This window comes from Pelophylax lessonae, assembly GCF_965119305.1.
Source record: "Pelophylax lessonae genome assembly, chromosome: 1".
NCBI classification, from domain to species: domain Eukaryota; kingdom Metazoa; phylum Chordata; class Amphibia; order Anura; family Ranidae; genus Pelophylax; species Pelophylax lessonae.
Window position 1 is genome coordinate 164,210,699 of NC_138768.1, and position 23,136 is coordinate 164,233,834.

General features: G+C 42.8%; 2 protein-coding genes across 3 annotated transcripts in view; one reads left to right on the forward strand and one right to left on the reverse strand.

Moving 5' to 3' along the window:
• CAST (calpastatin) overlaps window positions 1-2,155 on the forward strand; it is a 183,870-nt gene extending 181,715 nt beyond the window's left edge. The window contains exon 37 of the mRNA XM_082267356.1: window positions 1,819-2,155. The gene's annotated coding sequence lies outside the window, so the exon portion shown is untranslated. The remainder of the gene's footprint in view (window positions 1-1,818) is intronic.
• Window positions 2,156-16,253: 14,098 nt separating this feature from the next.
• Window positions 16,254-23,136, reverse strand: part of ERAP1 (endoplasmic reticulum aminopeptidase 1) — a 128,032-nt gene continuing 121,149 nt past the window's right edge. For both annotated transcript variants that reach the window (XM_082265640.1, XM_082265639.1), the window contains exons 17-19: window positions 21,579-21,719; window positions 21,412-21,493; window positions 16,254-16,518 (exon numbers count right to left, since the gene is read on the reverse strand). In XM_082265640.1, the coding sequence (XP_082121766.1) occupies window positions 16,375-16,518; window positions 21,412-21,493; window positions 21,579-21,719 (367 nt within the window). In that variant the 3' untranslated portion in view covers window positions 16,254-16,374. The remainder of the gene's footprint in view (window positions 16,519-21,411; window positions 21,494-21,578; window positions 21,720-23,136) is intronic.

Genomic DNA, 23,136 nt, shown 5'->3' on the forward strand with positions numbered 1-23,136 from the left:
AAACTATCCAGTCAGCTTGTATCCAATCAGGCAGATCCTTGCACTACATAGTTTTTTGTAGATCTAAGGCATAAGATTGCAATGTGTGAGGTGAGTTTAGGAATATAAAGATATTGTTCTACTTGCATAGTTTTTCTGCATATATTAGTGTTCAATAATAAATGAACACAAGTGGTTTCTGCTTGAACTATTCTCTGCCCTAAAATGAAAAGTCAATTTCTGTGCACACAAGATAGGATAGACCAAGAGGTAAAACCAAACAGGACTGATGACCACACTGTACTTACACTTACTGCTGCTTGTACTGTTAATAATCATCATTGTAATGTCAGAATTATTATTAGGTAAACGATGGATAATGGCAAGAAATATGGACGTTGATGGACAGCGTTTTTTTTTTTTTTTTTTCCCTAAACCAGATAAAACGAACAACTCACATGCTTTTGTTTTTTTAATTTATTCCTCAAAGCTTCCTTTTTCAGGTAGGCCCCTTTCACACTTGTGCGACTTGTCATGCAATTTTGGACTGCAAAATCCCATGACAAGTCATTCTCCATTGTTTCCAATGAGTACCATTCATATCTGTGCGACTTAAAAGTAGTCCCTGCACTACTTTGGCATGATTTTGATGCGTTTTGAGGTCCAAAGACATTCAAGCCCAGTCAAACTCACAACAAAATCGTGGCAACAAAGTCGCGGCAAAATCACGGTAAAATAGTGCGACTTTAAAGTCGCACAAGTGTGAAAGGGGCCTTACTGGGAATTATGAAGTCCTGTGTGAATTTTCATAATGTGCGCACTCCCGCTTTGTGCTTCCACTCTTCATGTGGCTGTTCAGAGCACTGCACACACAGCCAGTGCCAGAGGGATTGTGGAGGAGGCGGAGAGGGTGTGGTTTCCGCTGTGTCTCTCTCCCTCTCATTGGCTGTGTGCGCAGCACTCCTACAATATTTGTGATACACGTAACTTTTTAGAAAACAGATTTTATTATCTTCTAATCTCAAAAACTACATTTGTCACAGATCATTGCGTAGCCTCAGTGTCCAATGACCATGTTGCATATTATGTAATGATGGGAATTTTGGGGCTCTCATACAAAATGTGAATAAACCTCTATTATGCCTCACGATACAAAAAGGGTAGGATGGAGGGAGTAAGAGAAATATACACTACACCACAAAAAGTTTGTAGAGACCTGACCATCATTCCTCTGAGCTTGTTGGACACCCAATTCTAAATCCATGAAAGTTAATATGGAGTTGGTCGTCCTTCGTGGCCTTCATAGCCATGACTTTCCTGGGAAGGCTTTCCATAAGATTTTGAAGTGTGTAGTAAATTGTGCCCATTCAGTCAGAGGGGCGTGTGTGAAGTCAGGTACTTATGTTGGATGACAGGACCCAACAATCATCCTAAAGGTTTTTAGCAGGGTTTAGGCCAGGGCTTTGTGCAGGCCACTTAAGTTCTCCACATCAAGCCATGTCTTTATAGAGCTGGCTTTGTGATCAGGGTCAAGGTCATGCTGGAATAAAAAACAAAATGCCTTCACCAAACTGTTGTCACAAGTTTGTAAGCGTACAGTTGTCTAAAATGGCTTTATATTCTGTAGAATTAACAGTATGCCTAAAGCCGAACTAAAGGTTAAAGAGCCTGTCTGGTCGCAATTTTGTTTCTTTAATTAGACTCGCAAGCGATTAGCCTTAGCGCTTACTACCTCTGCTGTTCTTGTGTAGTTTATAGAATGCTGCCACAACTGACCTGATAGAAACCACCTTGTTGTGTGATTTAGCCATTTTGACTTGTTTACATTTTTTGTTTTAGATCCGTGTACAGTCTGTCTCTATAATAACCGCTTGGGAAGAACAAATTGTGATACAATAATACAAGCACACAGCTGTGTGACATGGCTTCCACTGTCCCCTTTTCTGCACCAAGGACTTTAGAAATGACTCTCCAAACCTTTTGTTCCTGTTTGCAATTTCTCTCAGTTTTTCTCAGTTCCTAGCAGGGGCAAAGCTCCTATAGCTGTAATGAAATGTTTAATGTAAGTAATAAAATAAAGGCAGCGATCTTTGCACAGTTACCAAGCAGACAGGATGTGTGAATGAGCACCTGTGGGGTACCTGACATTGTACAAATGACTAGATTTGAGGTGAGATTTTTCCTGTGCGTATGCAAATGCTTGGTTACATTAATGTTTTGGTGTTGCGAGGGTTGTGTGTCACTGAAATATAGAGAATTAGCTGAAAAATAACTCATTTTGGGTTTATTTAATATTAATGATGTAAGGTAATTCACAACAACCAACAGCAGTTTAGGGAGTACAGACTTCTGATAGCTTCCAGTTGGTTGGTGTGGGTTACGTCACATCCTGACTTTCCTTAAAGCAGAGTTCTGGCCCAATATAATTTTTGCTCATTTGCACTATAAAAATAAATTAACACTAATGAAGTGTGTAAGCACTGCTGCATTATGTAATACTTTCATTCTCCCATGCAGTACAGTCAGTGCCGAACAACTGGTGCTGAAACTTCAGTTCTGGCTGGAGTACACAGATCAGTGAGCCACTCTGCAGCTCATCCATTCTGATAACATATTGCATTCTTTTCAATGAATGCAATGTGTTCTGTGATTTGAAGAAGTATGGCTCAATGTCACCATCTCCCCTCCTTCAATGACAGAGCACCTTGCATTCATTGAAGTATGGCTGAATGTCACCATCTCCCCTCCTTCAATCACAGAGCACCTTGCATTCATTGAAGTATGGCTGAATGGCACCATCTCCCCTCCTTCAATGACAGAGCACCTTGCATTCATTGAAGTATGGCTGAATGGCACCATCTCCTCCTCCTTCAATCACAGAGCACCTTGCATTCATTGAAAAGAATGGATGAGCTGAAGAATGAGTGATCTGTGTACTCCAGCTAGAACTGTACATTTCAGTGCTGAACATTAGATGCTGACTGTACCGTATGGGGGAATGAAGCCGTATTGCATAACACAGCAGCAATCACACATTGCCCACCCTTCATTAGTGTTCACTTTTTTTTTTTACAGTGCAAATGTGCAAAAATAGTTTTTTGCCAGAGTTCAGCTCTAAATTAGTGCATTTGTGTTTACAAAAACTGTGCCTTTTTATATTTACTAAAACCCTGTTCTTTGTGAAATATATTTTGGCTACCCTGGCATTGGCAGGCCTTCATCGTTTTGCATATATTGAATAGTCCTATTTTTACAAAAGATGGTTGCACTGATACCTACAAAATAAAAAATGCACATTGGATGTATAACATTGACTGCTATGCAAAGAGTTACATTTTTACTGTACTGTGCTGTACATCAGCCAGGACATGTGTTTAGGAATTTCTATACAATCTAAGTGATATGAGGGCTGTTTTGCTTTGAACTTATAACTGTGGAACACTATTGGAAATAAAAGTTATGTTAAAAGAATGCAGTGGTGATTCATTATTATGTACATTTAAGCCAAAAAGAACAAAAATGGTCTACAGGTGTTGTGCACTGATGCTGTAGAAATAATTAGATCTGCTGTAAAATGTGAGTGTTTTTTTAAATTTTAGTCCTCTTTCATAAAGTCATAGGGCACTTGGGTAAATCTGTATGGGATGAGGCTGAGGTGAATCTATATAGATCTTTAGTTAAGCCCCATTTAGAATACTGTGTCCAGTTCTGCAGATCTCACTTATAAAAAGATATGAAGAAGATGAAACCAGAGACAGGCAACAAAAATGATGGTCATTACCTCATGTACACAATTGTTTTCTTTTGAATCCGTGGTGGTGCTGGAAAACTAAAACCGAAAAACCGGTGAACAAAAAAAAAAAAAACGTGCAAGTGGAACACACACTAAGTGCACTTAAGGGAGTGCTTTGTCCACACCCCAAAGGGGTAGGACCTCCCCCTGATCCCCCAGGGCGCAAGGCTCCTGACAGGGACACAGGGTTCGACAAAAGGTCTGGTGGACCCCTCTTCTCATGGCCAGCCGAAGTCGACCACCAAGCACTAGGTAGAGGGCTCTCCTGAAGATAGACCCCCCCCCCCCAGGGTCAGAGAGACCTGGTAACATAAATTGCCTAGCCCTAAAAGGCACAGTGCAGAAAGTTTTGTTGACTGTGACCATGTGCCTTTTCACACCTAGGGGACATACACCCAAGTGTTACTAAGATCACCCCTAGGGTGACCACTTTCAGGGGGCCCAGACACCGCAGGCTCTCTGCCTTCCCAGCCAATGGCCAGACAAGGTAGATCTATTCAAACCAGGAGGAACTGGGCCCATCAATTTTTCAGGGGGAATTACCTCCGTGCCCCAAGAGCTTGTGGGCACCCCGGTTTCTGTTCCAGCTGGTACTAGCCTTCAGAGCCCCCATCATACCAGCAGGGATACTACATAATCAGCAGCTGGATTTGCTGGCTAAGCCAGAATGATGGCAAAGCACTCCTACTGGACACTGATGAGAACAGATACTACACTTGATCTTAGCCAAAAGGGCAAAAAGCGATCTCATATCTTATTTACACATACTAGGCCCAATTTGGACAGGAGACAATTACCAGCATGTCTTGTAATGGGTGAAAGCCATATGCTTGTGTGGGTGAAAGCCATGGTACCCAGAGGAAACCCACACAAGCATATGGAGAACATGCACACTCCATGCAAACAGATGTACTAACTAGCCACTATGCTGCCCTCCCTCATATTTTAGTTTAAATTTTTTTTTTTCCTGTACCACTTCTGGACCAGAAGGTTTTACCCCCTTAATGACCAGGCCACTTTTTGCGATACAGCACTGCATTACTTTAACTGAAAATAGCATGGTTGTGCGACGCTGTACCAAAATAAAATTGATGTCCTTTTTTCCCCACAAATAGATATTTCTTTTGGTGGTATTTGATCACCTCTGCAGTTTATTTTTTGCGCTATAAACCGAAAAAGAGCGACCATTTTGAAAAAAAAGAATTTTTTTACTTTCTGCTATAAAACACAGCTAGTAAAAAATCAAATGTCATCAATTTAGGCCATTATGTATTCTGCTACATAGTTTTGGTAGAAAAAAATCCCAATAAGTATATACTGTATCGATTGGATTGTGCAAAAATTAGAACGTATACAAACAATGCAATATTTTAATGGAATTTTTATATCTTTTTTTTTTTTTTTTTTACTAGTAATGGCAGCAATCAGCGATTTTTAGTGAGACTGCGAAATTGCGGCGGACAAATTGGACACCTGACACTTTTTGGGGACCAGTGACAATATTACAGTGATTAGTGCTAAAAAAAAATGCACTGGCAGGGAAGGGGAAACATCAGGGGTGATCAATAGGGTTAAGTGTGTCCCTAGGGGGTGTTTACGAACTGTGTGATGGGGGGGTGCACTGATTGGGAGAAGACATAGATCCTGGTTCCTGCTTAGCTGGTACATGAGATCTCCATCTTGTCCCCTTGCAGAACGGCGATCTGCCTTGTTTACATAGGCAGATTCCCAGACTGACAATGCTGCTGTTCAAAGGCGCTGCCTTAAAGCTGGTACACAGGGGCTGAATATCAACCGGTATCGGTGGGTACAACCGAAACCTGTTTAAATTCAGCCTGTGTGTACAGGAGCCTGTCGGACAGATCCCAGTCTGAAGGCCGGCATTTATCGAATGGGCATGCTGGAAAACCAGCATCCGATCAGCGTTTGCACCCAATGGCTGTGAGTGCTGATCAGTGTGTTCTAGCAGGGAGCCGTCCCGTCAGAACACAATAGCTCAGTGGGGGAGATTGCCATGCTAGCATTGACTCCTTCATCCAGAGTGGAGGCACTCAAATACAGGAGGTGTGTTACTGGCCAGATCCGTTAAAAACAGAGGGAAAAAAGCCTAAAAAAATCTAATGCAGCCACCACATCTAAAGATTGGTAAATTACAATATATTACATTTACACCCAGAATAATTTCTTTGTACAGTAGATGCTATTAGACTCTTACTGGACTTTTTTTTCTCTTTGGGTCTCTGGTGTAAAAAACAAAACAAAAAAACTTTCTTAGTTCCCAAACCAGCCTACTAGCTGCTTCCATTTTGAATGGATTCTCACTCTTCCTGCTGAATTTGTCATTAATTTACCAAGACAATGCAGTGATGACTTTGAAGCCCTTTATTCAGCCCTTCTGCGGCAGGGCCTTCAAGACTTAGGGGTGGGCGGGCAGAACAGGAGGAGATTGGTGGGAAGGCTTACCAATCAGGTCCTCACTTGAATCAGCCCAGCAGCATCCATCATTCATACAGATATTAGTTATACAAATGTTTTATAAAGTAATTTCCATATATAAATTACCGGAAACATTTCAAATTCTCATTAAAGCATTTATTATTTGTAAGCTGCAAAAACACACACAATAAGGGAAATGAAATAAAATGTGTATCTCAACAGGGGTTCTAAAACATAGTACAGTGACATGAAAAAACTAGAGGAAAGGATAATAGGGTTGTTATTTAGCCAATCACAAAGCAGCTGATCATGCTGTAGTACAAGTAAAAGTGAACACTAATGTGACTAAACACATATAAAATACAATCTAATGCAATGTGCAGTATAATTAATGTGCAATATAATCAATAATATATTATATGAAAGTGGAGGTGTGAAAATAAAGTAAACAATATTACATAAAAGTGCTAGTGTAAAAGTAAATAAAGCCCATTAGTGCAGTATATAAAGTGTCTGTGCTTGTTACTATCTTCTGGTGCTGTCACAGTGCTTCTTCGTGCTCCACTCCTGAAATCCCTACTCACCAGAAATTGGAATCAAGTAGGGCTATAGTGCTACCAGGTGCAAGATATATGCAGCTATGGTTCCTCTTCTCCTCAACACAAATGATTAGGATAAAGGTACTTCCTGGATCACGGGATATTCCTATTTCTCTAGTGCTCATCGACAGACGTAGTCCTCGGTGATACACCACCTTCGGGTTATGTTACCTCCGCAGGAGCAGGACTAGACAGGAAATTAAAAAGCTCTGGCCACACCCTAGGGGCAGTCCCAGAGGGTATATCCTCTCTCTCTCTGCCTCAGCAAATCAGTTATTTTCTGTCTAGTTAGGAGTAAGGACCTAGATACCTTGCTGGGATCTTAGGTCCTGGCAAGAATTTTATTCTAAAAGGATTTTTGGACAGCTTTTTTTCTCCAGTGTTCCTGTGAGATCTTCAAGCAAGAAAGCTGAACTGGGCGACGGGCTGGATGTTGAGATCCGGTGGTCACCCCAGTTCAGCCTACAAGCGCGTGCAGGCCATAGCTCCGCGCTGGGTCGGCCGCGACAAAGTCCCATTAAAAGGACTGAACCCGCGAGTTAAACGTCTCGCTGAAACGCCAAAGACCATGAGTCACGGCGTCCGTATCGGTCGACAGCCCTCCCGCCCCGGTGGAGAGGGGTACTGTCAGGAGTGGGTGCCCGCCTGGTTCCGGTATGGTGAGTAGTATGTTCCCCCTTTTTTCCCTGACGGGTTTTGTGGTGAACGCGGGCCCCTCTCTGTATGGTAAGAAAGAGTTCTTTCTATCCTATAACATGTCACAAATCCTCCTACTTTGAGTGTGATTTTATGTGTGCAAAAAGCCAGGAGGCTTGGTTTGGGAGCTAACAATCTATTGTATACATGTTTTAAAGATGTAATCTGTGGCATTCTGGGAATCTTATGGGTTAAGTATAAGCTACCTACCAGTCAGAAGCCATGGACATGTAGACTGCCTTCCAAGTCAGATCTCCAGCTAATAGCAGGCCTCCCGAACGGCCATGCGGTCCGCCAGGGCCGGTACCGCCAACCACGCCATATCCCCATGCAGAGAGAGTGTTGTGTGCCTGCAGCACACCGCTAGTCAGCACAGGCCGCCGCCATTTTTTTTGCTGGATCGCACGAGCCGCCATTTTGGCGTAGCCTCGTGTCTCCAGCATGGGGGCGGCCATGTTTGAGGTGATTCTACACCTCGTGGAGCTTGGGGGAGGCGCCGGAAGGCGTGCAGAGGGGCGGAGCCGCCTCCTTTCTTCCTGGGCAGCCAGCCAAAAGACTTCCTGTTTGTCTAAGACAGCGCTGTAAGCTGTTACAGTTCAACTCTGAACATCAAGTGGTGAGCCTGGGGGTTTATCTCTCTCTCTCTCGATCGATAGGGATCCCTAGCAGGTAACACTAAGGGGTTTTTTTGTGGCGCTGAGGGTCAAAAAAAAAAAAAAAAAAAAAAAAAAAAAAAGTTTTTTCTTTACTTTGAATTATATCATCCAGGAAGTAACTGGAGTTATTATGGACCCTGCCACACATATTTCCCCACCTGTTTCCCTCGAGGGGGCCTCGGGACCCGCCGGTGCACAGAGTATAGAGTCATTTACAGCAATTTTGGAGTCTATGGTGGCTCGGGTGGAGGCGGCCTGTCAGGGACGGGGGTCAAGGAAGCGACCCCCGCCTACCCCTATACTATCTGACACCTCTGACTCAGATTCAGAGATGGTCACTGCAGTTGCAGGTTCCTCTGCAAGGGCTGTTATCCCAGGTAAAGCCCCCTCAGACAGTGAGGAGGACGCTTCTTCTCCTGCTATAATTCAGGAAGAAGCATTGGTGGACGCACTAGTTGTGGCAGTGCAAGAAACCTTAAAACTTGAGGCTTTACCGGCAGAGGCAACTGAAACAGAGAGGCCTTTTGGGACTAATAAGCCCATCAAGACGGCGAAGGCTTTTCCTGTACCTAAATGTTTTGGTAATCAGATTAAAGGAGAATGGGAGCATTCTAAACGTACCTTTACTATTTCCAAGCGTATTGCTAGACGCTATCCGTTTGAGGAATCCATCATTAAGAAATGGACGGTACCACCAGTCGTGGATCCGCCTATTTCCAGGCTGAATAAAGCCACGGTTATTCCAGTGGAGGACACTTCGTCCTTTAAGGATCCGGTGGATCGAAAGATAGAAGCGGAGTCCCGCACTATCTTTTCTCTGATAGGGTCAGCATTTAGACCAGTAATTGTTATTGGTCTAGTTTCCCAGACACTTACGGAATGGGCGAAAATGGTACGCCAAGATCTTAGGGGAAAAGATATTCCCCAGGAGACATCTGATTTGATAGAACAGATCATACAAGGGCTACGGTTTATCTGTGACGCAGCCTTGGACACTACTCCCTTGTTAGGGCATGCATCTAAGTTAGCAGTGATCCTCAGACGTGTGCTGTGGTTAAAATGCTGGTCAGCTGACCTAGGTTCCAAAAAGACTTTGACCAATCTCCCTTTCCAGGGGAATCGTCTATTTGGAGCCAACCTAGATGAAATCATTAAGGATGCCACCGGGGGCAAGAGTACTTTTTTGCCACAGGCTGCAAAAGCTAAGGGACCTCGCAACAAGCGAGGACCTTTCTTTACCGCCCATAAAGGGCGCCCGGCTGGTACTCCCGGGAAAGGCAAGACTCCTCCAGGAGGGTTCAAGAAGGGCTGGTCGGACAAGCAGAGGACCAACCCAGCCAAACCCGAAGTAAAGGAGTACACAGCCTGAAGGTGCGCCCCCATCCGATTTCAGGGTGGGGAGACGTTTTCACCGGTATTCAGGACATTAGATCGAGCATCAACCACTACTACCGGTGCGATTCTTCCCTTCCAACATTTAAGTATAGGAAGCGGTAGTTACCGTTCCCTGTATAGATCTTTTCCTTTACCTTTTCCTAAGATTAGTCCCGATACCTCACAGGAATCGTATCTGATTGACCAGATAGGCCAAGTAGCCTCTAGTCGGGTGACTTCGGTCCCTGAGGTTCAACCAGAAAAGATCACCTTTCCTGATAACTATCAGGTATCTGATAAATGTGTGGGAACAGAAAACGACCAGACTTTCTCGGATGGTCGGGGCCAGATAGCTCTAGGGACGCCTGGTTCAGATCCAATCAGCGCCAGTGGTCCTAGAAATTCTAGGCTGGCCTCTTCAAGCCGGCCTGGCCGACTTGGACATGTTAGTCGCAGACGTTCCGTGGGAACTTCGTCTCAGGGAGTGTCTGTAGTCTCAAGGACCTATTTACCTTCGTGCTTTACAGTCGCTGGTTTTAATGGCCTGGCCATTGAGACCCAAGTACTGAAGGACAGAGGTTTGTCTACTTCAGTCATTCCTACCCTTATTAAAGCAAGGAAAGCGACTTCCAGCAAAGTCTATTATCACACATGGAAGACTTATATTGCGTGGTGCGAATCTTTAGGATTTCCTCCACGTACCTATTCGGTGTCTCGAATATTGGCCTTTTTTGCAACAAGGGGTTGAGCAGAAGCTAGCCTTGAGCACCATCAAGGGTCAAGTTTCAGCATTAGCAATCTTCTTTCAGAAACCTTTAGCTACCAAATCCTTGGTGCGGAATTTCATCCAGGGGGTGCGGCACCTGGCTCCTCCAGTCCGCGCGCCCTTACCGCCCTGGGATCTTAATTTGGTTTTGTCGGTTCTACAGAAACCTCCCTTTGAAAACATCAGGGAGATTCCCTTGCTTACTTTATCCCAGAAGGTGGTCTTCTTGGTGGCTATTACTTCTGCTCGCAGGGTGTCAGAACTGGCTGCATTATCATGCCAGTCCCCATACCTAGTGATTCATAGGGATAAGGTAGTACTTCATCCTAAGCCATCTTTTCTTCCTAAGGTGGTTTCAGATTTTCATCTGAATGAAGATATTGTACTACCTTCCTTGTGTCCTCAGCCCAAGCATCATCGGGAACATGCGTTGCATTCCTTGGATGTGGTTCGGGCAATCAGGGTATACCTGAAAGCTACGGAATCATTCCGTAAGACGGATTCACTTTTTGTGATCACGGATGGCCCCAGAAAGGGTTTGCCTGCATCTGCCGCGACCATTGCCAAATGGATTAGACAAACGGTGGTACAGGCTTATTCTATTAAGGGTCAGAGTCCTCCGTTCCCTGTTAGGGCGCACTCCACTCGAGCGCTCAGTACTTCCTGGGCCTTTCGCCATCAGGCGTCAGTGGTCCAGGTATGTAAGGCGGCCACTTGGTCGTCGGTACATACCTTTACTAAATTCTATAAAATTGATGTGACGGCATCGGCGGATGCCTCATTTGGTCGCAAGGTTTTGCAGGCCGCAATTTGAGGAGACCGGTGGTCTACCTCGAGGGTTTTTTTCTGTTTGAAAATTTTTTTTTGTTGAGTCTCATCATTAAGGATGAGCATTGTAAACTTCTAGTTGGCACCGGTTGGGCCTTCTAGATTGGGATTTAATTTCCATTTTCCCACCCCTCAGTTGTGATACTGCTCTGGGACGTCCCGAAGGTGGTGTATCACCGAGGACTACGTCTGTCGATGAGCGCTAGAGAAAAATGGATTTTTGTAAAATCTTACCGTAAAATCCTTTTCTCTTAGCTCATCGACAGACGTAGTCCCCGCCCCTCTGTTTTGGAGTTGGGTTGGGTTAAATTCTCTAAGCACTGCTTTTTCACATAACTGATTTGCTGAGGCAGAGAGAGAGAGGATATACCCTCTGGGACTGCCCCTAGGGTGTGGCCAGAGCTTTTTAATTTCCTGTCTAGTCCTGCTCCTGCGGAGGTAACATAACCCGAAGGTGGTGTATCACCGAGGACTACGTCTGTCGATGAGCTAAGAGAAAAGGATTTTACGGTAAGATTTTACAAAAATCAATTTTTAACCACTTGCCGACCGCTTAATGAGGATTTACTGGGGCAGTCTGCCGCTGCTGGGCAAAGCGACGTAGACCCAGGTCGCTTGCCCACGAGCCTGTAGAGGGCACGTGCGCGCCCCCGCTCGTTTCCTGGGGACCGAACACGAGTGACCGGCGGCTCCGATGGCCGCCGGCCACTCGCGATCTTCCGCATGAGAGGGAGAAAGACAGACGCCTGATGTATACACAGCCGTCTGTCATTCTCCCTGAAGTAATGACAGAGGCTATGCGATCCTGCTATGTAGGATCGTATGTCTCTGTGATTACATCACTAGCCACGACCCCTAACAGTTAGAATCATGCCCCTAGGGACACACTTAACCCCTTGATCACCAATAAAGTTAACCCCTTTCCTGCCAGTGTCATTTTTACAGTAACAGTACATATTTATAGCACTGATTACTGTAGTAATGTCACTGGTACACCAAAAAATGTCAGTCAGGGGACCGATCTGTCCGCCGTAATGTCGCAGATCACCGCCATTACTAGTTAAAAAAAAAAAAAAAAAAATGACAAATATTCCCCGTAGTTTGTAAACGCAATAACTTTTGCTTATTGCAATTTTTTTTTTTTAACCAAAAATATGTAGCAGAAAACAAATTGGCCTAAAATGTTAAAAAATTTTGATTTTTACATTTTTTTTTGAGAATTTCATATAAAAAAATGTGAAAAATATTTTTTTTAAATTGTCGCTCTTTTTTTGTTTATAGCGCAAAAAATAAAAATCACACAGTTGATCAAATACCACTAAAAGAAAGCTCTATTTGTGGGGGGAAAAAGAACGTCAATTTAATTTGGGTACAGCGCAATTGTCCGTTAAAGTCATGCAGTGCCGAATCGCAAACTAGGGCCTGGTTTTTGAGCAGCCAAATCCTCCGGGGCTAAAGTGGTTAATTCCTCCCAGCACAGACACTTTATATTGCAATAATGGGCTTTATTTACTTTTACACTAGTACTTTCATGTAAATTTGTTTACTTTATTTTCCCACCTGCACTTTCATATATTATTGATTATATTGCACATTGAATTGTCATTTTGAAGCAGCGCTTAGATTCTATTTTATATGTATTTAGCATTTGAGGTTTTAGTAGCTTACACAATAGCAGCAGCTTCTTAAATTAGTTTGCACATATTTTCAACACTTTATTCACCACCATAGGACAGGTTTTCTACAATTATTTTACTAATATGTGACTACCCCAACTGGTTGCAGCCTTTCCTTTCCTCCTGTTTCTGTACATTCATTCCATTATTTCAGCACACTGGAAATAGTTAGCCTGCATCTAAATACGCGAACCGTAAAGAAAATAAAAAGTAGAAGCATTGCTCCATGCAACCAAATGCTGTACTAAAAATACAAGTGGTTGTCTGGGATGTTATAGTGATGAATTACTTTTTTGCTTGGTTGTGGCAAAGGGAAATTGTCAAGCTTGTAAACCCATCAATGCCATGCCAGGGGCATCATGTTTCTGCTACATCCATGATCTATACATTCCCAGGCTTATTGGATGAGCAGGTGGGGGAAGTCTTTGTGCATTATGCACTAAACTACACTAATACCTTAAGAGCAAAGCCTTTGGACTTTTTATTGATCACCTTTCTGTAGTTCAAAGTAAAATATGTAAAGCATAGTAACTTCTTCCCCCCCAATCAAAATCCATCTCTCACTGATCTGACTGTTTGTACCCTGAACATGAATGTTCTTTGCACTGGTTTATAGAACAATCACATTTTGTTTTCTTTTAGCCCTGCTTTTATATACAAGTCCAGTGTTCTGACATTTATTTAGTGCAAGAAAACTGGTTTCATAAAAATATTAAAAAACAAGATATTTACACCCATTTAAAACCGCTATTAAATGCATTCACTTTTTTTTTGGAAACTGTTTTCACATTATCTTAGTTTCTTTATTATCCTTCTTTCTTTAATTCAGTGACTGAAAAAGGCTACAGTGTTCTTGCTGCCATCTTCAAATCATTGGCCCTTGCCTTCTTTTACTATGTATAGCCACCAATTACTCCAGATTACAGGACATTCAAACAAATATATTACAGTCAAATAAAATTTTTCTTATTCAGGACACAGGCTAAAAAAGAGAGATCTTTATATGTAAAGCTAGCCTTAGATTTGGAGTAAAATACAAGTAATACCAGCCAAAGGGCTATGATGTACAAAAGCGCAAATCACAAAGTTCCTAAAATGTATTTTCCCCTAACCTGCCAATAAAAAAAATCCCCTAATATAAGCTGCCACCACATTATTGCATTAAGCCTTAACTGAATACACACTATAGCAGTGATGGCGAACCTTGGTACCCCAGATATTTTGGAACAACATTTCCCATGATTCTCATGCACTCTGCAATGTAGTTGAGCATCATGGGAAATGTAGTTCCAAAACATCTGGGGTGCCAAGGTTCGCCATCACTGCACTATAGTATCATGAATTTAGAGGGGAGAGGCGTTCTCTCTGGTATCAGTGTCCATCTTTAGAAGGAAGGGGACAGGAAATCTCTTTAACATGACAACCCTGAGAGAGTTTAACTGGTGATCCACTTTGACATGGTATTGCATTATCAAACCAATGTTTCTACATTTTTCCATACCATTCATGTGAGAAAATCTCAAAACATGTGTTTACTACACAGAAGACCCAAGATACTGAGTTTTTGGTAGCTGTAATCTATGTAATAAACCCTTATACATTTCTTTTAAGTTCTCTGATATTGATCTCTGAGCAATATTCTAGCTCCACCAAAAACTGAAGTGCCAGTGGGTCTTCTATTGACAAGTGCATTTCCTCTGTAGTCTCTTAAAGACCTACTATCACAAAAAATACTGGGGATGGGGGAGGGGGAAATTAAAGTTTGCCCCTAAAAAGGCCTGTACCAGATTTAAAAAAAAAATCACTGCCTCCAGCTTCAATAGCTTCCCTGACTTGTGCAGCAAATTCAGGTAGTTCCTAATAGCCCCACTTTTACTATGACTGCACAAAATTAAAAAAAAAAGAATGACCTCCATTTCGTAGATAATAAAACTGGAGGTAATTAAGATCAGCTCTAAGTTGGCGTACCGAGAAAGGCAGTGTGCCTGTCTCTGTATGCTGTGTAGCAGAGCAGCATGTCTGCCACCACAATCTCTTCCTCACCTGTTCCTGGTTGTCAAGAATGCTATTGGCTTTGCAGCCACCAGTGACGCTAACAGTAACTCATTTCCCATCAGTTGAGCTCTCTTTCTGACTGACAGCAGGAAGTGGGTGTATTCTATAGCCAATACCAAGTTGTTTATTAGATATGGAATCTACCTGCTGCCAATCACAAGGAGAGCCGATGTAATGGGGAACTAGTCCCCCAGTTTCCCCATCAGGCTCCGCCCACACTTAGCATCACTTGCCTATTGGCTCCAACCACCCAACCTCTTAGCTGTTGTGTTATACGACAGCTGCAAGGATGGGGAGGGAGCTCAGCTGAGGACAGAGTACCCGTATGGACACTTCGGTCTTAGTGCTTCTCTGTACGCAGTGCTCCACATTTATGCCCCATACACACGTGCAGATTATCTGCAGACTTACCAAAACCATATAATAGGAGGTCAAACCTAAACACTTTCAATTTGTATGCAATCCGGCAGGCCCTTGCACTACATAGAAAAGGTAAGTCTGCAGATAATCTGCACGTGTGTACGGGGCATTATGTGCCTGTTTCCACCGACATTTGTCATACTCTTTAAGAATGGTGTGTATATATATATATATATACTGTATATAACAACAATTGCAACAGGGCATGGAAGAAACTACAGCCAGGGTGCAATTATTAATATCCTGTAGCTTTTTTTTTTTTAACCTATGTTAGTCCCATATCAGATCAGGCTGCTAATGCTTAATCAGTGAAAGAATGCTAAATCAAATCACATTATCCTGTGCTGTCTAACAGGCTATAATTCAACCCTCACTACTCTTTCACTAGTGATTGTATTTTAGCAGCACCTCAGTCAGCGAAGATGCCCACCTTCCTTCCACTAGAGATAATGGAAGTTACATTTTAGTGATTCTGTCACCACTGAAGTTGCACCAGCCTGTCTAAGATGGCCCTTAGTGCGTCCCAAGCCTTGCTACTGTCAATTTTACTTAAAAGCTTGTAAAAAAGGAATTTGTAAACTGAATACTATAATTGCATGTATTAACAGCATTTAGTGATCAGAATACAATATAGGTTTCAATTACCTTTTCTTCAGCCTTCCCTATTGCATTCTTTCAGTAAGAAATTTCCCATGGAAACCCGTGAATAATCATTTGACAGTTGGTTAAAAAAAAAGGGGGCATCAAGCTGGTAGAAGAGTAAAGCAAAAAATGGCTCAGTCAGGGACAGTCAGTTGTCAAAGAGACACAGAGCTGAGTCACATACAAACAACCAAATATTTCAATAGACAATTTTGTTAAAAAAAAAAAAAAAAATCACTCTATGATCATATGGCCTCGGTAATCTATTAAGTCTGTCACAAAAAAATGACCCAGCTATGTCTTTTGATCAGAGAAAAAAATGTCAGTATACTGAAATTCAGCAATTCTAAACATTGCTCTTTATTGTTGTACATAGACAATATGTTTCTCAATACTTTTAAATCCCCCCTCAAATGACAGACTTTATTAAACTAATTCCTTGATTAAACATTCATTAACTATTCTTCTCCAGCCAGGTTTTAACAAGATCAAAGTTTTTGTCCATCCAACTAATGTTCTCCTGAATAGTCTCTTTGGCTTGTTGAACACACCGCAGTTGGGAGCCATTTTCTTTCAACAAATCAAAAAATTCTGTCACCTGATAAATAAAAATAACATGCAACAAGTGTAACAAGTGTAAGGTCAAAGTGCTCACAAAAGAGTTCACAAGAGTATGACAAAAATCAGGCAAGTCAAGAAAAGGTGTATGGATTGACAATAGGAATACAATGCTGTGCACATCACAAGTTCAATTCCATTGACTAGAGTTTGTCCAGTCTTGTGTGTCTGGATGTAGGTTGCCATCGTCCCTAAATGTAAATGAAGAAGAAATTCCCCTGTGATATGGGACTTTAAGGGCGACCTTAACATCCAAATAATGGGTACAACCATGTGTAAAAACATATGTTTATTAAATTAACATGCAAATATCAACACACTTCCTTGTTTCTGTCTCTCATGGCATCTCTATATGCCTATCACATAAAATATGAAGTTTCCAAACACGGCTCCGTATGCCACTACAAAGTGACCTTGGTGATTTGAATGAAGGAGTTCCAGTAGACCTCTGAAGAAGGCCTCGCCTGAAACGCATTAGTTCTTCCCTGGAATTCAGGCATTCACCCGGTCTCCTTGTTATATCTTACATATGTGGTTAGCCGTGATTTTGTTTTTAATCATGCTGCATTTTGTTTCTGTATTTATATGCTGCATTTTGATGATGCTTTTTACATGTTAATTCAATAAATATGTTTTTACACATGGTTGTACCCATTAGTTGGATGTTAAGGTCGCCCTTAACCACTTGCCGACCAATCACATTGACTTTACTGCGGCAAAGTGGTTCGTTATCGTCCAGCGACGTAGACCTACGTCGCTGTACTCCTCCCCCTGTAGGCGGCGCTCCCGCTGTTTTCAGTCACAGCGGGAGTCGGGCCAGGGAAGGAGCGGCGGCGATCGCCGCTGCTCTTCCCCGATCGACGGGGAATCGAGTTTGGAGATCCGCCCGCTTGTGTAAACAGAGCGGGCGGATCTCCTCAGTGATAAGGAGTGACAGATTGCAGTGCTTAGCATAGCTGAACATGCTATCTGTCCTTGTGTCACTCAGTCACCTCCCCCCACACACGTTAGTAAGCACCAGGCATACATTAACCCCTCCCTCTCCAATAAAATTAACCCCTTCCCTGCCAGTGTCATTTTTACAGTAACAGTGCATATATATAGCACTGATTACTGCAGTAATGTCACTGGTACCCCCAAAAGTGTCAAATGTCAGTCAAGGGTCTGATTTGTCCGCCGCAATGTCGCAGTCCCGCAAAAAAAAAAAAAAAAAATTGCAGATCGCCGCCATTACGCGTTAAAAAAAAAAAAAAAACCACCAAAAATGACAAATCTTTCCCTTAGTTAGTAAACGCAATAACTTTTGCGCAAACCAATCAAAATATGCTTATTGTGATTTTTTTTTTTACCAAACATATAGGTAGCAGAAAACAAATTGGCCAAAAATTTAAAAAAATTAGATTTTTACATTTTGGAGGGGGGATTTCATATAAAAAAATGTTAAAAATATTGTTATTTTTTCAAAATAAACGCTGTTTTTTTGTTTATAGCGCAAAAAGTAAAAATCGCAGAGGTGGTCAAATACCACCAAAAGAAAGCTCTGTTTGTGGGAAAAAAAGGACGTAAATTTAGTTTGGGTACGGCGTCGCACGACCGCGCAATTGTCAGTTAAATTCGCACAGCGCTGAATCGCAAAAAGTGGCCTGGACGTAAGACAGCAAAATCCTCCGGAGGTAAAGTGGTTAAAGTCCCATCTCACAGGGGAATTTCTTCTTAAGTTCTATTCCATTGTACAGTTTTATTATACGATGCCTCTAAACCTGAGCAGTTTGAGGTTAGCTATTAAATCTGATGCAAAGATAGTGGATGCAAGTCAGACAGGAAAAGCAAATATTTTAGGTGGAAGCTTTCCTTAAAGCTGGCCATACACTATAGGACAGATAATGAGATATTTGACTTACTGTAAAATCCATTTCTCTGAGTTCATTGACGAACCCAGCTCTCCATTATTCAGAACTACAGGGTTATATTGCCCAGTGTTCTACTGGATTAGGACACTGGGCAGAAAAAGAGACTTCGCTAGGCCTATGGGCATTCCTAGGTTGTATACTCCCCCTCTCTGCTCTAGGCCTTCAGTTTTGTAACAAGCAGTGTCAGAGGTATTACAGCTCCATAGAGGGGTGGGTGCTGTGTCCATCCATGAACTCAAAATGGAGAATCCGATTTTCTCTTTTGTTCATTGACGGACACAGCTCTACATTATTCAGAACCACAGGGATGTCCCCAAACAGTGCCAAAACATGAGGGATGGGACAACAGAAAATCCCAAGGCTAAACACAATAGCTAGCCAGGTAAACAGGAGCTCAACCTGAACAGTACACCCCCAAAGAGGGAACAGACCCTCTAAACAGCAGCCTGCAAAACTTTGCGGCCAAAGGAAGCATCCGCAGATGCCAACCCATCCACTTTGTAGAATCTAGTGAAAGTGTGCGTTGATGTGATGACCAGGTGGCCGCCTTGCAAACCTGCATCACTGACACCTGATGAGGAAAGTCCCAAGAAGCACTAAGAGCCCGAGTAGAGTGCGCTGTTATAGGGAAAGGAGGAACCTGACCATTGATAGAATAGGCCTGAGTCACCGTCTGATCCATCTGGAAAAGGTTGCAGAAGAAGCGGACAACCCTTTCTCTTTCTTTCACTGATGGACACAACTCCGTGTCTTCTAGACCCTTGGGCTTATGCTCTCTTTTCAGGAGTAGGACTAGGCAGAAACAATTTTGGCTATGCCCCTGATGCAGACCCAGGAGGGTATACCCTCACTTCCTGCTATAGGACTTCAGTTTTTTCTGCCTAGACAGGAGTAAGAACCTGGCTCCCTGCTGGGATCTGCGGTCCTGGCATTTTTTCCTTTTTTAATGGAATTTTTTATTTTCTCTTTGTTATTTTCTGTTCCTTTGTGAACTACAATAAACAGCTTGGACTGGGTGACGCAGTGGATATCCTAGATCCTTATGGTCTTCCCAGTCTGGCCTTTGAGCGTGACCCAACTATTAGCTCCACTCTAGGTTGGCCGTGACATAGCCCCACTGGACAGGGGCTGACCGGTGAGTGGACCACCTCAGCGACACTGGTCATGATCAGAGTTGCAGCGTACCTCTGGCCGCAGCAACCCCATTCCAAGATGGTGTGGTGGACTGCCGGGAGTGGTGCCCACCTAATGCCAAGGTGTGTTGAGTAGTGTCCCCGTTTTCTCTGGGAATTGCTGGGGTGAAAGTCCCTGACTTTCACTGTGTTATGGTTTCATTGGCCAGACCAGATAGATTGCCCTGCCGTCCTAAACTAGCAAGAGAGATTTTGCAGCATTCCTGGCTAATGAAGAAATAACTGCATAAGGTACATGGAAGTATTTCCTCAATAATTCTGCCGCAAGCAATGTCACCAGCAGTAGAGTTTGCTATCTAAAATTATTCATCTGTAGACTACTGGGTCTTTAGTTTACTATGACAATGGGGGGATGTGAGTATTCCCCATTGGATACTATGAAAACCTTGAAAATCTTCATGAAATAATACAGATAATAAATAATAATTAAAAAGGTAACATCTAAAGCAGAACTTAAGTCTGTAAAACTTACCTCTCCTTCAATTGTCCATTTTCCCTTGTCGCTGCTGCATCTTGTACCTGGCTTCATCCAGGTGCCAGACTACTGGTGTCTTCATTGGTCAGGATGACGTCACACCTGACATGCACATGAGTGACACCATCCCAGCACACAGGATCTGTGCTCCTGTGCAGCTAACTGTACATTCTAAAGAGGACTGCGTGCAGGAAGGGAAGTTTATTTTACTGCAGAAGAAACATTGCATGTAATAAAGAGCCCGTCTGCTCGCAGTCTTTAAATTGAAACTTTAGTTCTGCTTTAACTGCACTTCTCTGCAGTATCAGATCTATCAGAAAAAATATTTAAAAGGTTTTCAAAGTGAACAATTAAAATACCTTATTCCATTTGGCCACTTCTTTTTAGTGATGTTTAATGCCCCGTACACACGTACCGATTGTCGGCCGTAAATATTCGGCCGACGACCGATCGGCCGATTGTAGGCTTGTTAGTATGATGCTTCCGACAGCGCATTTTCGGCCGAACAGAATCTGTCGTGCAAGCATTAAAATTTTTGTTGGCCAACACCAGAACGGCCGATTGTTCGCCAGTCAGTACAGAATTCGGCCGACAGACAGCAGATTTGCAAGACTGGGCATGCTCAGAAAAGAAAAAAGACAAGGAAAGTTAACCATCACATGACATCACTTCTGCAGTCGGCTGTTGGCCGACAAAATTCGTGTGCAGTCTTTTGCACTTTTCAACAGACAAGACAGCCCTCGGACAAAAGACGGCCGATCGTTCGGCCGACGATCGGTACGTGTGTACGGGGCTTTAGGGTCTCAACTGTTCACAGCCCCTGTTGCTTACAGTACTTGGCAAGCAGAATATAACCAGTGAAATACAGCAGTTCTTGTATAGAACCATTGTTTTTAAGGTTCTGCTGCAATGCCACATAGGGCTTCATTCATAACTATGCAGGTATGACATTGCATGCATACCTTTGTGTATTTAGAGCAGCCCATTAATTTCAATGCGCTTCCCTTCATGCAGGCCCTTTTTTTTTTTTAACTGCATTACACTACAGCACATAGCAATTTCTTACTATTCATTGTGGTGCAGTTTAGCACACATGCTTTGGCGGGTGTGTTAGAGTGCCATATATGGCAACATAGTGTGCTTTCATATGCGACTAGAACATGTGCGATATTAAACACATCCTGCGTTGCATCAGGGGCCTTAGGGTCACAAATGAATTGGGCATTTCCCATTTTTTGCACTTTAATTTTGAACACTATGACAGCAAGGTAGTATAAAAGAAAATATACTAGAACCTCTTCCAGCCAATCTCTTGTGGAAAAAAGACCTGTAATCCCAACGACCATATTACCAACAGTGCGCGATCCAAGCTCAAACCTGGAATCAGACAGAAGATGGATTATGTGAACATGGTAGAAATGCTCAGATGGGACAATATGTATTATCACTACAAGCTTCTTACTTCTGAGTGAGCTCATCCCAATTCTTCTTTAGAAACTGCCAGGCCAGCATATGACCTATTTGGTTCTTGCTCACCATGACAACCATATGAGGAAGTTCTTGAGTTTTTACAAGGTCTCCTTTCAAACTTTCGTCCATTAACCTGCAAAACATTTACAACAAGTTTTGGACAGAGTAGGGAAAGAGTTAGCACCACTGGAGACACCACAAGAAATGAGGTCACATCTTCCCAAAGTGAGGGGTGTTTCCATCTTAGACAGTTGTCCCCAGAACATGTTTCCCCATTAGAAGAATACCCTTTACCTCTTGCACTAGTAGAAACTCTTACATTATGATTTCCCCTTAACAAGATTTCCCCAGTGGGGACACAGTTAGTAATAATACACTAAAAATCTAAAACTGATTAAAAATACATGGGCATGGGTAACTGATGTTTTATTCTGATAGATGTGAATGGCAATGTGAATTGGATCCTTTGTAACAGTGTACACTTTAACCAACCTCAACCGCATCTCAAACTAACCTCAAATTGTTGGTAAAGTGGAACTAAGCTACTACTGCTGGCAGACCAATTTTTATTGTAGAAGAGACTCTGTAAAAAAAAAAACCCCCAAACAATTAATGCAATGTGTTTTCTAAATGTACACTAAGCTGTGCACATTCTGCTAAGTGTACATATCCAGCCCCAGCTTGGTGGCAGTATGAAATAACTCCCATGCACATATGTGGGAGTTACATAATCCCTGGCTGGCCATTTAAGAAGACACTGGACCCGGAAGAAGACCAAGCAAACATGTCAGTGCCGGCAACTAGAAACACTATGGATATTGCAGCACTGGAGGGGGGCACTTTAGCATTTAAGTGTGCAAATATGCTTTTCAAATAGATTTCATTATTCTCTATGGTGTCCATTTACATCCATGCAACATGGTGCAGTGCAATGTTTGAAAAGGTACTGATGCTTCTTTTGGTGCAGCATAACCACTTCAGGACTGTCCACCATACTTACAGTATACTGCAGCAGGGCGATCCCACTGCACTAAATCACATACAATTTCGTATTTCTGGGTAGGGAGCGTGCTTGCGCTCCCGCCACCCTGGCTGTAGTCATTCACTACAGCAAGCGCCAATCAGCCGGTCCCAGACAATGATACATGGCCGGAACGCACTGATCAGCTGAGCAAACGTCAGAATGGAGCCCTGTATAGGTAAACCAGCCTGTTCTAGGTGAGGGCAGCGGCCATTTGTTTGTACTGTTGAAATATTGGTGAGGGGAAGCACTGGACACCTTTGCTGCCATTGTGCTATATGCTGGATGTCAAGTGTGCGGGCTCCAGGGATGGGCTCCCTTCAGGCTCACCTGCCCTCTGCCTATCCATTATAATGCGTGTGCATCCACTGTGGAGGCTCTCAAATTTTAGAGTTAGGACTACAGAAAATACTGGGGTGTCTTGATGGGGCTCTGTAGCTTACACATTAAGTTGCAAATGTGTGCAGACTAAACTCCTGTTTTTAGCGCATACTGCCAAGACAGGATAATTCAGTTGGTTGCAGGCTGG